The 14,786-nt window shown below is 43.3% G+C and overlaps 1 protein-coding gene across 8 annotated transcripts in view; it reads left to right on the top strand.

Moving 5' to 3' along the window:
* The first annotated feature begins 264 nt into the window (after nt 1-264).
* LOC120458306 overlaps nt 265-14,786 on the top strand; it is a 44,416-nt gene continuing 29,894 nt past the window's right edge. For 3 of the 8 annotated variants that reach the window (XR_006356544.1, XR_006356543.1, XM_039645909.1), the window contains exons 1-2: nt 276-428; nt 6,954-7,760. Coding sequence is in view for 6 of the 8 variants with exons in the window: in XM_039645909.1 (XP_039501843.1) it covers nt 7,364-7,760 (397 nt within the window). In the remaining 2 variants the exon portion in view is untranslated. Of the gene's footprint in view, nt 429-1,222; nt 1,345-6,909; nt 7,761-14,786 lie in introns of those variants that run through there. The other 5 variants (XM_039645908.1, XM_039645912.1, XM_039645911.1 and 2 more) reach the window with 5 other exon arrangements.

Genomic DNA, 14,786 nt, shown 5'->3' with positions numbered 1-14,786 from the left:
GCCCTTTGACATTTGGGGGAAATCATTTCCCCAGATTTTCACGAAGCTTTAACACACATTCGGAGTGCGGCGAATTGGGGTCCTTACAAGCTTTTCCGACTCGTCACTGTGTGCGTGCAGCTGATTGCCTGTGTGTGTGTGTCACGTTCGTGTTGTTGTCCTAGTCGGTTTTTCTTTTTTTGTCGTGACTCGGAAGCCTTCGCTTTTACCTTCGCCTTTGCCTGTAGCCGCAATAGTTCATGCCGCCGATCTCAGTATTGTGACGGCAACCAGGGGCTGCGGAAGTGCCACACACTCGCGACCTCGAGTCCTTTCCGCGAACGCACCGAACGGTAATTCGAGTGGGTCAGGCGGTTTTTCGAGTTTCACTGTGTTTTCCCGTGTTTTCCGACTTTTCCGGCGACCGAAGCAAAAGGCGTAATTTTGAAGTGCGTTAACGAGAAGATTTGCCGCAAAGCGGACTTTTCAATGGCCCCGTGCAATGCGAGTGTAGAGCGGGAAACAACAATAGAAATTTAAATATTCATGAACAGTGTCGATTGTCATCAATTGTGCGATGTTGTATTGTGGTCGTGGGCACATCGCACCCGCTAAACATTGTGTGTGCAACTTTTCCCGCTTTCGCCAATCAATGGCACGTCATTGTCAATCAGCAGACTGCAAAAACAATAACAAGGAACAAACAAGCAGATAACACACTACAGATAACCAATACAGATAACCAATACAGATAACCGATAGCAGATATCAGATGGAGGAGAGCAATAACAATAAGCAACTGTGTCAAATGTGTTAGCCGTATAAACTAGGATTTTGCATATTTAATCTGCTTAACATGCAACTGCAATTAGGCTTGTTTAAGAATGCCCATTATTGTGGGATTTTTCGGATTATGTCAATGGGGTGGCTGGTAAAACAAAACCAGCCAATTGACAGTTGACATTTGTAACGGATTAACCATGAAATGAAGCCCCCTAATCGCCGATTCGTTCGTGCGTGTCCATAAAACTGTCAAAATGAATAAATAAACTGTCAATTGCAAGCAGCCCTTTGGCGCCCCAAAGTATGCAGCAAAATGTGCCGAATTCCCACTCAAAAACAAACATCGAACATTGAACACTGAAAACTGAGCACTGAACTCTGAACACCGAACACCAAACACATATTCCTCCTTTCGTCCTTCGTGTGATTTATGCTCAGCCAGGCGTGGGAATAGAAGGATGGGCAGGGCACTGGTTTCATGCCCCAAGTGAGGTCGGAAAATGACGCGAAAATCGTCAAGCAATTTCCTTTTTTATAGCAGATAGATGAGGCACGCGGAAAAATAATAGCGCATATAAAAAGGTGCATAGCTTAAGCTATTCCACAGAAATGTGCTGAGATATTGGCGGTTATTTGTGTGTTGTTGGAAATTTCAACAAAATTTGTAATATATTTTTCAAGACTAACTATTAAAAATAGATTGGCAATTGGAAATAAACTAGTCATAACACAAAAGCCCACAAAATATATTAAATCACTATGGCTGCAGTATCTGATTGTCATGAAACACAAATTGAATAAATTAGAGGATATTACTTTAATACATCACATTAGGTTTTCCATTGTCCAACATGTGAGCTTGCATTATTTTGTTAATTGAAATGATTGGTAATTGCATAAAAAGAGCCATAAATAAATATTGTAAATCAAGCAGGCTTATGCTAATGGCCAGAATTAGATTAACTGATTTCAAAGGCTGCGGAAATTGGGGCATAAAAAATACAAAATTCAATAAATCATTAGATCCCTAATTAGATACAACACGCATTTTCTCGCCGTGCACGTGTGTAGTAGAGCTAGGCCAAAATGTGGCCCAAACATGCAATCGGGCCGCGTTGATGGCTCTAATGCCAGCCCTTTTGGCCGTGTACAAGTGCAGGAGAAGTGCTCGAGTTTGTTCTGCACTGGTTTGTTTGGAGGGGTTTTGGCGTGGCTTGGTTTGGTTTGGTTTGGATGGGATGTATGGTCCTGGATGGGCTTTAGTTTGGGTTTTAGTTTGCTGTGGTGGGAGTTGTGTGTTTGGGATTTCAAGGGGCCAACGAGTGGTTCGCGCTTTTGTTTTCAATGGATTAGCCGGCTTTCGAAAGTTGTACAACTCGCAGCAACTGTAGTTATGTGCATAAGTCCTAATTAAAGCCGCCCTTAAAGCGTGCCACACATTTTCAGGGCACTGGGAAAACCCCTTTTCGCGTACTAAAAATAGCAACTTTCACTGGCACGGCGCTTTTGTGACTTTGCCGAATTTCATTTTTAATTAAGCACATTTTAAACACACTTCAGCAATTACGCAGACAAAGAATCCTCTGGCAATAATGTCATTTTAGGGCTCTTGACTCATAAGCCAATTAAAAACGGCAAAGGACACAGAAGTTCTGAAATCAGGACGGCTCCAAGCCTCATTTACATCTGGGAAAAGTAGGAAAAAGGTGTTTTCGTCCTGTTGTGTCCTTGCTGTAACCCAGCTTACGATTGACACCTGACTATTCACCTGACATTGGCAAGGACTTTTGTTCCGGCTGCCACCAATCAATCAAGAGCAGCAATCAGCAAGCAGCAAGGACACCGTCCTCGTTCGATGGCTTAGCTGGTCTGTTCCTTTCCCAAAAGTATCCTGTCTTCGTCCTTGGGCGCGCCGAAAATTAAAATTCTTCAATGTGAGGAAAGGCATAAAAATGTATAAAATATATATGAAAAGGCTGTCAAGGGTCGAATAAATAATGTAAAAAGGGAAATGCTTTTTTTCCCCCCGGCGCCTTGGGGCCCAAAAAAAAAAAAGTTCCTTAAGTTGTCTGCGCCAACCGCACGAATTTAAGCCAAAGAATTTTGTGCCTAAATTCGGGCAGCATTTTCAACTCTAATGGAGTGTGAACCCAACATACATCTATACGTTTACGTTTGTACTTGTGTACATAGTGTGGGCAAACTGAGGCAACTTGGCTCACCTAATCACATTGAAAGCTTAACGCCCGCCCAAGGACATATCCTGAATAATGAAGACCATTGTCGGGGGTTGGGTGGCATTTTCAGTTGAAAAGCCTGTTTTGGCTTCAGCCTGTTTCATTGGCCACTTTTGGCTAGCTGGCTAATGACCGTGGCTGGCCGAAAAGGGAGCATCAATAATTCATTCAGCTTTGTATGCGCTTTGAGCGCATTACATTTAATCAGAATTCATGCAGGACTTAGTGCGCCGCCGTGTTCGCAAGTGTGTGTGTTTGTGTGCAAGTCTTTGTGATTGTTTATGCTAATAATTCATAAGCACGCGCCTGTGAAAAGCCCGCCACCAACACACGCACACGCAACAGAAGGAATCTTGTGGAGCAACGCTTATTGACAGACATCCTGCCTGGAGCTTCTTGCTCTGTGCTCCTTGCTCTTGCTCCTGGATCTGCCCTCCACTTTCCCATCCTAAAGCATTTTTTGATCCTGGGCCAAGCCGCTTAGCCATATGGACATACACACGGAAAAAGTCACAGGAAAGAATATAGATCTCTGAGATAACTAAACAAAGAAATCACTAGTTTTACCAGTTAGTGTTCTTTCATTTCGATAACTATATTCATATTAAGCACCTTCTTTAGTGACAGCAAATTTTGTATTTATTATCCGATTTCTTGCTGTGTAGCCAGAAGACTTAGATGACGGCAAAAGCAAAGCTCATAGGTGGCCTACGAAAGGCTTCCCAAGCTGTTGGCCGCACTTTGTGGTCCGTGCTGGCATGCCAGGATAATAAAATGTTGCCAGGACTCACGTCTAGTCGTCCTGGTCCTCCTGCCTGGTCCACCGCACATGTGTCCTGGCACATTCCGCTGCATCTGTTGCCGCAGGCCGTGGAGTAAGAACAGGTTTTAATCTTTATGAAGCATATTTCATATCGTTTTTGGAACGCTTTTTTATGACTGCCGCCCGGACGGGTCTTCTTTTCGACATTATTAAAGGGCATTTTATTGATTGGTTTGCCGGGCTTTCCTGTGCTGAATCGCATCGTCTGATTAAAGTTCATTTTACGTGCTGATGCTAATGCCGAGCTCCGAAATGTAAGGGGGGCAGAAAAATATTTCCGGTTCATGCCTTCCTTTGTCATTGGAAACTTTTTCGTTTCCTGTGTAAATAAATATTTGATATTGTATCTCAAATTTCATAGAAAAATGGTTTTTAATCGCGAGCAAACCTAATGAGATCTCGGGTCCGTTTTTTTTAGGTACATCGTTTAAGGGAAAGTTTAAGCTTCTCATTACGAAACTTTTTAATTATTTTATTTTGCCTCTTCCCAGCCTTACACTCTTATACTCTTAAAAATGCATGAAGTTTTTTTGGTGCTCCTTCCTTTTTTATTCTTTATCACATTGGGTGCGGAATTGGTTAGTGAAGAACTAAATTTATTTCTCAGTATTTTAAATTAGAAATTCAATACATTTGTTGTGCTTTCTTAGAAGTATTGTTTTATTGCCACCCACTTCCACTCAGTTTAGTTTCTAATTAATCCCAGCTATTTCAGCTTAAACACTCGCCATTGGCCAACACAACACACACTTGGCTAATCAGCGGACAAGCCAGAGTCATTCGATTGCTGCCACGCCCCCACCTTCGATACCGTCTCCACTTTCACCTCCGTTTCCAGATACTAGAACTATTTATTTATTGTTCGGTTCAAGTGCAAGGCAATAAATCTGCGGCAAAGTTTGTGTGTGTGCTGAATTTCATTTTCTGTATCATTAATTACGATGGTTTGTTTAAAGAATGGCCGCACAGACCGCAATCGCCATTCGTCCGCCACTCGATAATAAATCATTTACCTTGCCGGCACCCGAATATAAAAGTGAAAGTGATGGCAAAACAGGGGGAGGGGTCAGAGGTCAGCAGGAAAATAAGCCAAGACCTCGGTATTTGCCATTCGCCTTTTTTTTGGCTCTGTTTGTTCTGCCGATTTTTTGCAGTTGTTTGCTAGTCAGCTTTGTTTTGTTTCGTTTTGTTTGTTTTGTTTTGTTTTATTTTGTTGGCAACTGATAAGGATTAGGGGCATTGACAAAGGAATGCAGAGCAGCAAGCAGCAAGGACACGGGCAGGTCAGGGCGTTGCACACTGCAAACTGCACACTGCAAACCTGATGCCCACCCTGCGTATACGTAACAAAACGAGCCACGAATGCAATTAAATTAGACTAACAGCAAATGGCCAAGAGAGCCCGTGGGGGCGAGAGATAGAAATGGCCACGTAAACTGATGTGCAAAAGGAAAACTGGCAAAGAGACCAGCGAAATGGGAGGCAGCCAGCCGAAGGACGTGCTGGACAGAGGTCCTTTGCGGGGCGAAGTGAAGTGGAGTGAACTGGAGTGCCGGCGAAAGTGGCAGCTAAAATGGCAAACTGAAAGCTTGAAACTTTCGCACTCGTCCATGGGAAGCGAAAGCATGGAAAGCAAAAGTGTTGATGGGTCGAGCAACAGGCGACCTACCTAAAAATACCCATTAAAGTGTGGGGACTATTCGACCACGAAGCAGGGAATTCAATTTAACAGGCAATCTAGAAAATTGGCGTATTAGATGCAGAGCAATAAATGGATTAGGCACAATTCTCTTGTTTAAATATAAAATATTTCTACTGGGTCTTTGCCGAAATGCAGAAATAATCGAAAGCGTGCATTCAGATTTAGTTTATTTGGCCAGAAAACCACTTTTGTTTTAAAACAGCATGTACAGCATATTTCTAAACACCCAAAGCCTGAAGTATTTAAGCCTAAGTAGAAACAATAACGAAAGCTGGCAATTAAAACAGACAGAAGCTGCTTAAATCAACAAAAACTAAAATTCCAATGCTCCCCCACTTCTTACTTTTTCTACTTGCAACTTCCAAATGGAAACATTTTGCTGGGGGCTTTTTCAATCCGCACAAGAGCAAGATATCTTTATTACGGCAGTGCCCATTAAACGGCAGTACATTTTACACTCTAACTCTATTTCGATCCACACACCAACACAAACACAACCTTTTCAATCTGTGCATTTTTCCCGAGATCCCCACACTTTCTGCCACATTCTGCCACCCATTTCGGCCATGTTGCTGCGGGGTTTTGAACAACAGAAAGTGATTGCTTCATTGCTTATTATACCCGTTACTCGTAGAGTAAAAGGGTATACTAGATTCGTTGAAAAGTATGTAACAGGCAGAAGGAAGCGTTTCCGACCATATAAAGTATATATATTCTTGATCAGGATCAATAGCCGAGTCGATTTGGCCATGTCCGTCTGTCCGTCCGTCTGTCCGTCTGTCCGTCTGTCCGTCTGTCCGTCTGTCCGTCCGTATGAACGTCGAGATCTCAGGAACTACAAAAGCTAGAAAGTTGAGATTAAGCATACAGACTCCAGGGACATAGACGCAGCGCAAGTTTGTCGAATCATGCTGCCACGCCCACTCTAACGCCCACAAACCGCCCAAAACTGCCACGCCCACACTTTTGAAAAATGTTTTGATATTTTTTCATTTTTGTATTGGTGTTGTAAATTTCTATCGATTTGTCAAAAAAAATTTTGCCACGCCCACTCTAACGCCCACAAACCGCCCAAAGCTGCCACGCCCACACTTTTGAAAAATGTTTTGATATTTTTTCATTTTTGTATTAGTCTTCTAAATTTCTATCGATTTGCCAAAAAACTTTCTGCCACGCCCACTATAACGCCCACAAACCGCCCAAAGCTGCTACGCCCACACTTTTGAAAAATGTTTTGATATTTTTTCATTTTTGTATTAGTCTTGTAAATTTCTACCGATTTGCCAAAAAACTTTCTGCCACGCCCACTATAACGCCCACAAACCGCCAAAAACTGTGTTTAAGACTCTCCTTCTCCCTTCCACTAGCTGAGTAACGGGTATCAGATAGTCGGGGAACTCGACTATAGCGTTCTCTCTTGTTTTTGCAGTGCAGTGAAGCGAACCGGAGGTAAAGCCAAAGTGAACCGAGATAAAACCGAAAGCAGCAGCTGAGCTGAGCCATAAAAACACTACCAGCAATGTTGCTATTGTCCGCTTAGCGCAAATATTTCATTGACGGCCGGCCAGCAAAAGTAAAAGTTTAAGCCAGCATCAAAATATATATGTATATGTATTAGCGGCAGCAGCGTCGAATGGCGCACTATGCTGCTCAAGTCGACGAAGACGGCGGCAGCAGCAGCAACAACATCAGCAACAACATCAGCAACAGCAGCAGCATCAGCAGCAACATCAGCAGCAACAGCAGCAGCATCAGCACTTAAATGCAGCAACAAGAAAAATCAGCTGAAAACTGGCATATAAAACTCAACGACAAGCAAAAACTATTAAATCTCGCTGGATGCCTGCGGCAATAGTTATTGTTAAACAACACAAGGAGCAGCAGCAACAGCAGCACCAGCAGCACCAACAGGACCAACAGGACCAAAAGGACCCACGGGCGGCGAAACAAATTTGCAATATAAATTTATGCGGATTTTTGCGTCGCAGCGGCGCCGACGACGTCGACGTCATCGAATCGCGTAGCCCAGGCCATGCTGCTGATGTCGACGTCGCAGCAGCAGCAGCAGCAGTGGCAGCAACATCAGTGGCAGTAACAGCAGCAGCAGCAACATCTACAGCAGCAGCAACAACAAGGGCAGCGGCGACGACGCGCGCAGTTATTATAATAATGGCGTTATTTGTTAGCATAATGCAGCAGCAGCAACAACAATCGCTACTCTGGCCATTCTGCAACGGTAAGTGCTCCAGTCCTTTCAGCAGATCTGCCACTTTTTCTGGCCTTTGACCCGGCTGCATTTTTGCTGGCCAAAATGCTATCGAAAATGGGTAAAGCTGCCGCAAAAGTTGCCGCATTTATTCAGATTTATTCCCAACAAGTTGTAGTAAGGTAAATATTTTGGATTGATTTTAATTACAACAGCAGTTAGCCATTCCTATTGGTAAAAGCTGTTAAAAGCCATATAGCTAGCTAGAATGCATGGGTCATCTCTGTGCTTTTCTATCTGTTTGCTCTGCTACTTGAACTTTTTGCCCTCGGTTGTGTAGCAAGGAGAAGGGGGAAAGCGGCGGAAAAGCGGGAAAATGCTGTGCTTCATAGTTTTAGCTGCTGCCATAATATTTCAGAGCAATGCAAATTATGTTTACGTGCGTGGAAAATAGCTGAAATGGCCGCCGTCCATTTAGCCACGGGCCACGCCCACCAAAACGCCAAACGCCCAGTGCAAAGTGTGTGCTAAAAGTATGCTTTTAATAGTTCAAATTGCATTTAATGCATAATGTAGAAAATTGCTCGCAACACGAGTGAGCATCTGCAACTGCAACTGCAGCAGCCATAATAACAATAACACGAGCCATTCATTTGTTTCGCTTTCATGCTGAGCAATTTGTTAATAATTAATTTTCGAGCGTAAAAATCCTCCGGTCAGTGATGGGTTTTCCCCCATTTTCACCGCCATATGAGTCGAGTTTTCCGCGATCTGTGGTTCAGTTGCATTATACTCTCGTTGCGAACACTTTCTATTCCCATTGTTGACATGAATATTGTTTGCTGTTTCGCGGCCAGCAATAATAATTATTATTATTTATTATAATAAAGTAATCAATTGTTTCGCTGAATTGGTCTAAGTGTTCGATAAATATTAAACAACTTTTGATTACAAATCGTTTGTATGATGGCGGCCTTGTTATATGGGGGAAATGCCAATATTTGAAGATAGAAACAGCCATCAATGATGGCATGTTTTTAATTTCTGTTGATATTTTGCATATAAAAGTAATTAAGTTGATGGTAAAATCCCTTATTAATTTGCGCAACCAAATGTTAAATTTAAGAATGGCAAATATTTGCAAATATTCGTTACCAGCGTAATTTACCTCAGTAATATGTTTGTCTTCAGCCAATATTAATCTTATAATTAATTTCAGCTCCAAAGCAATAAAATTTCTACTGGATACAGGATACAGTTAGTATGTGTTCTAATTAATTTTGCCATTCATATTGCCTTCCAATTTCCACTATTGCCACCATTTTCAGGTGTTTCGAATATTTGTCACTTTTCCTCCTGCTGGCTTATCTCATTGTGAGTGATTGTGATGGAAACTGATTTTCCTCAGCTGCTGGCAATTTCCACTGCATTTGCTTGGACGTGTCAAACCAAATTGAATTCCGGACACACATTTCTAGCCGGCTTTAGGATGCCATTCTCCGTGCCGAAACTGTTCAATATTTAATATTTACACGGTGCGTTTTCCGGGGCTTTCCAGGCCGAGGAAAAGCCTGCTGCTGTCTACCGCTTTTCCGCTCTTCCGCTTTTCCGCTCGGATTGCCCGCCCATATTGGCATAATTATCTTGCGCAGCATCGTGCTGGGGGAAAGCTGCTTAAATGCGTGCAAGTTTGCCGAGCTCTCCCAGTTTTCCGACTGCAGTTGTCTGCGTTTTGCGGCTGCTGATTTATGGCCTGGCTCATTGTCTAGTTTTGGGCCCAAAGCCCCCCTACCTTGCCCCTCTTGCCATGCCAATTGTCTGCGGTTCTACCGCAATAATCTTGTTTTATTAGTCTCCAGCGTAATTTTTCTACAGTTCGTTCTTTTTCAGCTTTGGTTTTGGTTTCGGTCTGGCGTTTTTCTTTGTTTTTCTTCGCATTTTTCCTCGTCTTTCCCTCGGTTTTCCCTCGCTATTTCCTCGCTTTTCCCTCGCTTTTCCAATATTTTTCCTTTTTTGCTTCCATTTCCTCTTGCGGCTTGCACTCGGGGGGATTTCGCATTGGCTTTGCCATTGGTCGGACTTGTTTTATTTCCTATTCCGGTTTTATTTGCCCACCGCCTTATCTCATAAATAATTCATTAATATTTTCAATTGATTTATCCCCCAGTCCCGAATTTGTCAATGGCCAACGAGTTTCCTTTCAATCGCAATCCCAGTCCGCAATCCACAATCCCTGAGCTTTATGTCTGGGAAATCCTGCCGAGAAAGTGGAACATTAGACGACTTGTTTGTTTATCACCGCCGCTTAAAGTTGCCCAAGTCTCACGGGGAAAACTTTTCAAATGTTTCGGCTAAGAGTTTTCATATTCGGCCGCCACTTTGTGGTTGATCTTGAGCAGCCAAGTTCTTCCACACAAGTGCTCATTTTGAGCTGACTTACTGACCTGCCAGTCATAAATACCTTTGTTTAATGGCCCAAAAGGTCCGGTGGCAAATGACCAGGCTGCGTTAACAAATCTTCACAAATTGTTGCTTGCAAAGCGCCGGCCAAATTTTCAACTAATTAATGAAATTTATGTCGGTCAACTTTTCAGCGCTAGCAGAACAGCAAGAACGGCAAGAACAGCGGCAAAATGAGGCCATCGTGGCAGCTAATTAAATGCAATTAGAACGGCCTTGAGGGGGCGGCCTTTAGGACTTTAGATACAGATAGTTGGGAATAGTTGGGGATAGTTGGGGTTAGCTGGTCCCCTCGGAACTTCGAGAGCCCCTGAAAGTTGGCCCATTGGAAGTTTGTTTGCTGCTGATGTCAGCGGAATGTGCAGCATTTATACATCAATATGAACGACTCTGCAATTGGGCCAAGTTCTTAGACTTGATTAGCGCATTAATTCACATTCATTTTACTCGGTTCCCCCATTCAATTCTGTGGCATAGTTAAGGCTTAAATAAAACTTATAGCTATGGAATATAAGTTAATAGGCTATGTAACTCTATGCCTTCATTTACTTCAATTTCCCTATGCATAGTTTCATCATTTGCCAATTAAAGTTGGCTTGATTGAAGGCAGCCGCCAATTAAAGTCACCACCTGTGGAAACTTTGGCGACCTTGTTAGCAATTTGCCACTAGTTCAAGGTTCTTGCAACGCTGCCACTTCCACTTTTTTGCTTTTTTGGGCCCCCGCTCACTTCCTCTTCGAGTGCACTCTTGATTTGGTGGAAGGTGTGCTGCGAATTCATCTCAGAAATTCACCTAATTAACACGTTCTAAAAACATGTGTTGCCTGTTGGTTTTTGGGCGGGTTGTGTGTTGTCCTTGCTGTTGCCAAGTTGGGGCCATGCAATTAATTTCGAGCCATGTGCACAATTTTCAGCAGCCAAAAGTTGCCTGCTCGTATGAGTAAATGTCAAAAACTTTGCTATCGACAAGAACTTAATTATGTAAAGCATGGTATAAAAATAAAACAAAACCAGCCAGTACCACACACAGGTAGTAAAATATTTTAGTGACTAGGACGGGCAATGGAGGGGCGCAGGACTGGTAGGACTGGCAGGACTGGCAGGACTAGACCCCTTGAAAAGCTGCCATGAATTTTTGAAACGAGCTCGCACAGCACACACAGCACAGACAGGGGAGAAATGGAAAAATATAAGCGGGAAATACAATATTGGGTAAAGTGCATCCTGCGAGGTGGCGAGCTGCACATCCTGCCGCACATCGCGACACATCCTGGCCGCATCCTGGCGGCAAACCAGGACCCGCAGCTAAACGGCGACCATTACCGCGACGTCGAGTAGGAAATAACTCGTGGCGGGACGCGAGTTTCCGAGGCTCTGAGGTTCCAAAGTTCCGAGGCTCGCAGGATCGCAGGATTCGAGGGGCGAAATTAGGTCAATTGCGTGTACGACGCGTTGTGAATACAGCATCCTGCCTGCCTCGTGACTGTGTGTGTGTGTGTGTATGAGTGTGTGTGCAGGTCCTGTGACCAGGATTTGCTGTGTGTTGTTCATTTTCGCTTTAGTTTTTTGCCGCATCTTCCTTTGCGGACTGTCAACGTAATGCGGTGTCCGTATATGCGTGAATTCATGCCCACAGCAGCGGCCAAGTTAATAGAGCCATTGACACTCGTTGAAACAGAAACTATCAGATGGAAACCTATATAAATGTTTATTTACCTGTTGGTAACTTGGCTTTGTTCACCCTTGAGGCTGAATTTCCTTTGTGATTCCTCAAGGAGCACTACTCATTCCACCGTCATAGTGCGCGCATATAAATTCGCTATATGGGCCGCTTTTAGCGACAAAGGAAACGGAAGATAAATTTAAGCGAAACTTCGCCTCGCATTGCCCCGAAAGTTGTTGGCCCAAAAACTTGCGCATATAATTTAAGCGAAGAGCGAAAAATATCCAAGTTGGCCAACTTACTTAGGGCCCATAACACACTCAAACAGAAAAAGTAAACTTTGGCCTGCTTAAAACTACGAGAAGAATTAAATTTGGCCAGCGGAGGAGAACCGCGCACCGAAATGAGGAGCAGGACTCGTGTTTGGAGTCAGACACAACTGGGAAAGCTGGGAAATGGAAAATGCTAGTTGGGCGATGGGCGATGGGCGATGGGAGATGGGAAATGGAAAATGACGAAGCAGAGCGGCGTCTTTGCAGGGCCAAAACTCCGCTAATAATGTGAAACTTTATTAATTTGCTCCGCACTGCAGCTGCAGCTGCTGGCGGGCAGGAAGATGGAGCAAAAGGCGTGGAGCTGAATTTACAGCTTGCTAATTTGGTTAATTTGGTTTTCTAGTAATTTTCCCCCATTGGAGCGGCTGTGCAATTTTCACTTTCCTTTTTCCGCAGCTCAGGCCCCAATTTTGCGGCTATTTGCATTTTCCCTCTCCTCCTATACAGTTGCCTATCTGCCTTGCATATTTTCGCAGTCTGCGATGCATTTCATTAATTAAATTGCAATTTCTAGCTGCGTTTTTTTCCCTTGCTTTCCTTCGCCCTCCCCCCTCGAAACGTTTTTCTCATGTTAATTTTGTACTCAGTCTACTGGCATTTTTTACAACTAGGATTTTCCGCATTTTTCACTGGATTTTCGCACACACACACACTCTCCATATATTCTTCATATATTTTATGAATTTTTCGTAGCCTTTTTTTTGTGGCACTGCACTCTGGCTGGTGTTTTTTGAAGGGTTATTATTTTAAAATAGGTTTTATTGCTCACTCCTTTTGATGAGCCTGATTTTTTTCCATTAACGAAGTCATTGCTTTGACAGGAAAATGCATTCATCTGGGAGTCCGGGAAAGCTCCTTACCCTCTGCATGTATGGGGTCGTATAGTCCAGCCAATTAAATTTCACGATGTGTTCGTGGTGCTGCAAAAACATTCTCCATCAGCAGTCAGCGTTATCAAAGTCATTGCCTCCCGGCAACGGTGCGTATGAGTGATGTGAGTCTCTGGGAAGCTAACTTTTGCCATTGGCATGCGGCTCTTTAAATTGAACCACAGTCATCTGTGGCGCTTGAAGGTCAAAAATATATGACTGCCAATTAGCAAACGATTTGTTTGACTTGCGGTATATATGAGTATGGAAGAACGTTTGAGCATCGAAAGCTTTTAACCAAAGGAAGAAAAACCTTTCAGGCCCAAAATGCCACATTTCCGCCATCGATTTGGCTCTCACTTGCTTGGTTTTTCTTGATTTTCCCCACCGACTGCCGCTTTATATTTTCCTGCCGGTAAGGAAAACGGAACTGATGTGCGAACTTAATGTGGACTTAAGCAGCCTTGTAACCGTAACATAAATATGGCGCAGAACCAACAGCGGGCTTGCTGCACTGCAAGAAAATCAGCTTACTCTACCCTTCTTCCACTCATATAAATCTCAGATGATAAAATTTTCATTTAAAGCTCATTCATTCAAATGGCTAAACTTCCTTGGGTAGTTAAAACAAAAACTGTGATAAGTTTTTGCGAGTGTAGTTAGGCACACACGTGTTGGCAGAGAACATGCCACAAAAGTCATTCAACCGCAAAAGTTTTCGGCGTCAGGCGGAATTAGTGGTGCAAGTATAAAAATTCACACATCAGCTGCAGTGCATCAGCACAGAAAATCGAATGGAAAGCCATTTCAATGTTGCAACGTGCACATATCTAGTTCGCAGATTAAATTTAAGCTTGCATGCAGTTATATAAGTTGGTAATCTGGCCAAAAAGAATTCGTTCCAAACTTTGTGCTCTCTGGTAAGCCATAGCTTAAAATCCACTCGAAATGTTCACTTAATTGAAGCACTTTTTAAATATACATACGTATAAATACATACATAAATTCTAACTTTTCTAATGAATCATTCATAAAAAGTGCAGAAAATATTTATTTGTTCACAACGACTTACAAACAGGTGAAAAATTAATTAGATCCCTCAAGTTGCCATCGGAAATATAACTATTTTCGCTTGGAGTAGCGCGAAAGTACAACAATAATTTGCATTTGCTGCCATGCGGCATGCCACAATCTGTCCGCAGATTCAGGTGTGTGTGCCGCAGCAGCAACTGAGGCACAAACAGCAGCAGCAGCAGTAGAAGCAGCAGATGCCGCATTAATTGCGCCCGGCCAAATGCAGACAGCACATCATTTGTGTCAGCATTTCGTGTGAGCTGGAAAAGCGGGGTGGAAAATGTGAGTGGAAAACGAGAGTGGGTGGGGGATGAAACAGAGGGGAAGGGCGGCCCACTGCCGGCGGGCGAGGCAACAACAGCTAAACAGGCCAAATACAAATGGTAAACATACGGATACAAGCCAACAAGACACACACACACACAACCATTTTGCATTGCGGCAATAAAATAAATTGCAGACAAAAATAAAAAAGCGAGGCCCCAGGAAAATAGGGAATGAAAACATATGTTAGCCGGCGCACACACATGAAAAAGAGAAAACTATTTGCCGGAAAATGCTGAAATGGGAAACACGCTTTGCAGCAAAGGTTTCCGAAATTATGCTTGTGCGAGGGTTTTGCTCGGGGTTTGATTTGATATTTATCAGCGCATT

This window comes from Drosophila santomea, chromosome 2L (genome assembly GCF_016746245.2).
Source record: "Drosophila santomea strain STO CAGO 1482 chromosome 2L, Prin_Dsan_1.1, whole genome shotgun sequence".
Taxonomy (NCBI): Eukaryota; Metazoa; Arthropoda; class Insecta; order Diptera; family Drosophilidae; genus Drosophila; species Drosophila santomea.
Note: the sequence above shows the minus strand (reverse complement) of the source record. Positions and strands in the feature narration are given on the sequence as shown.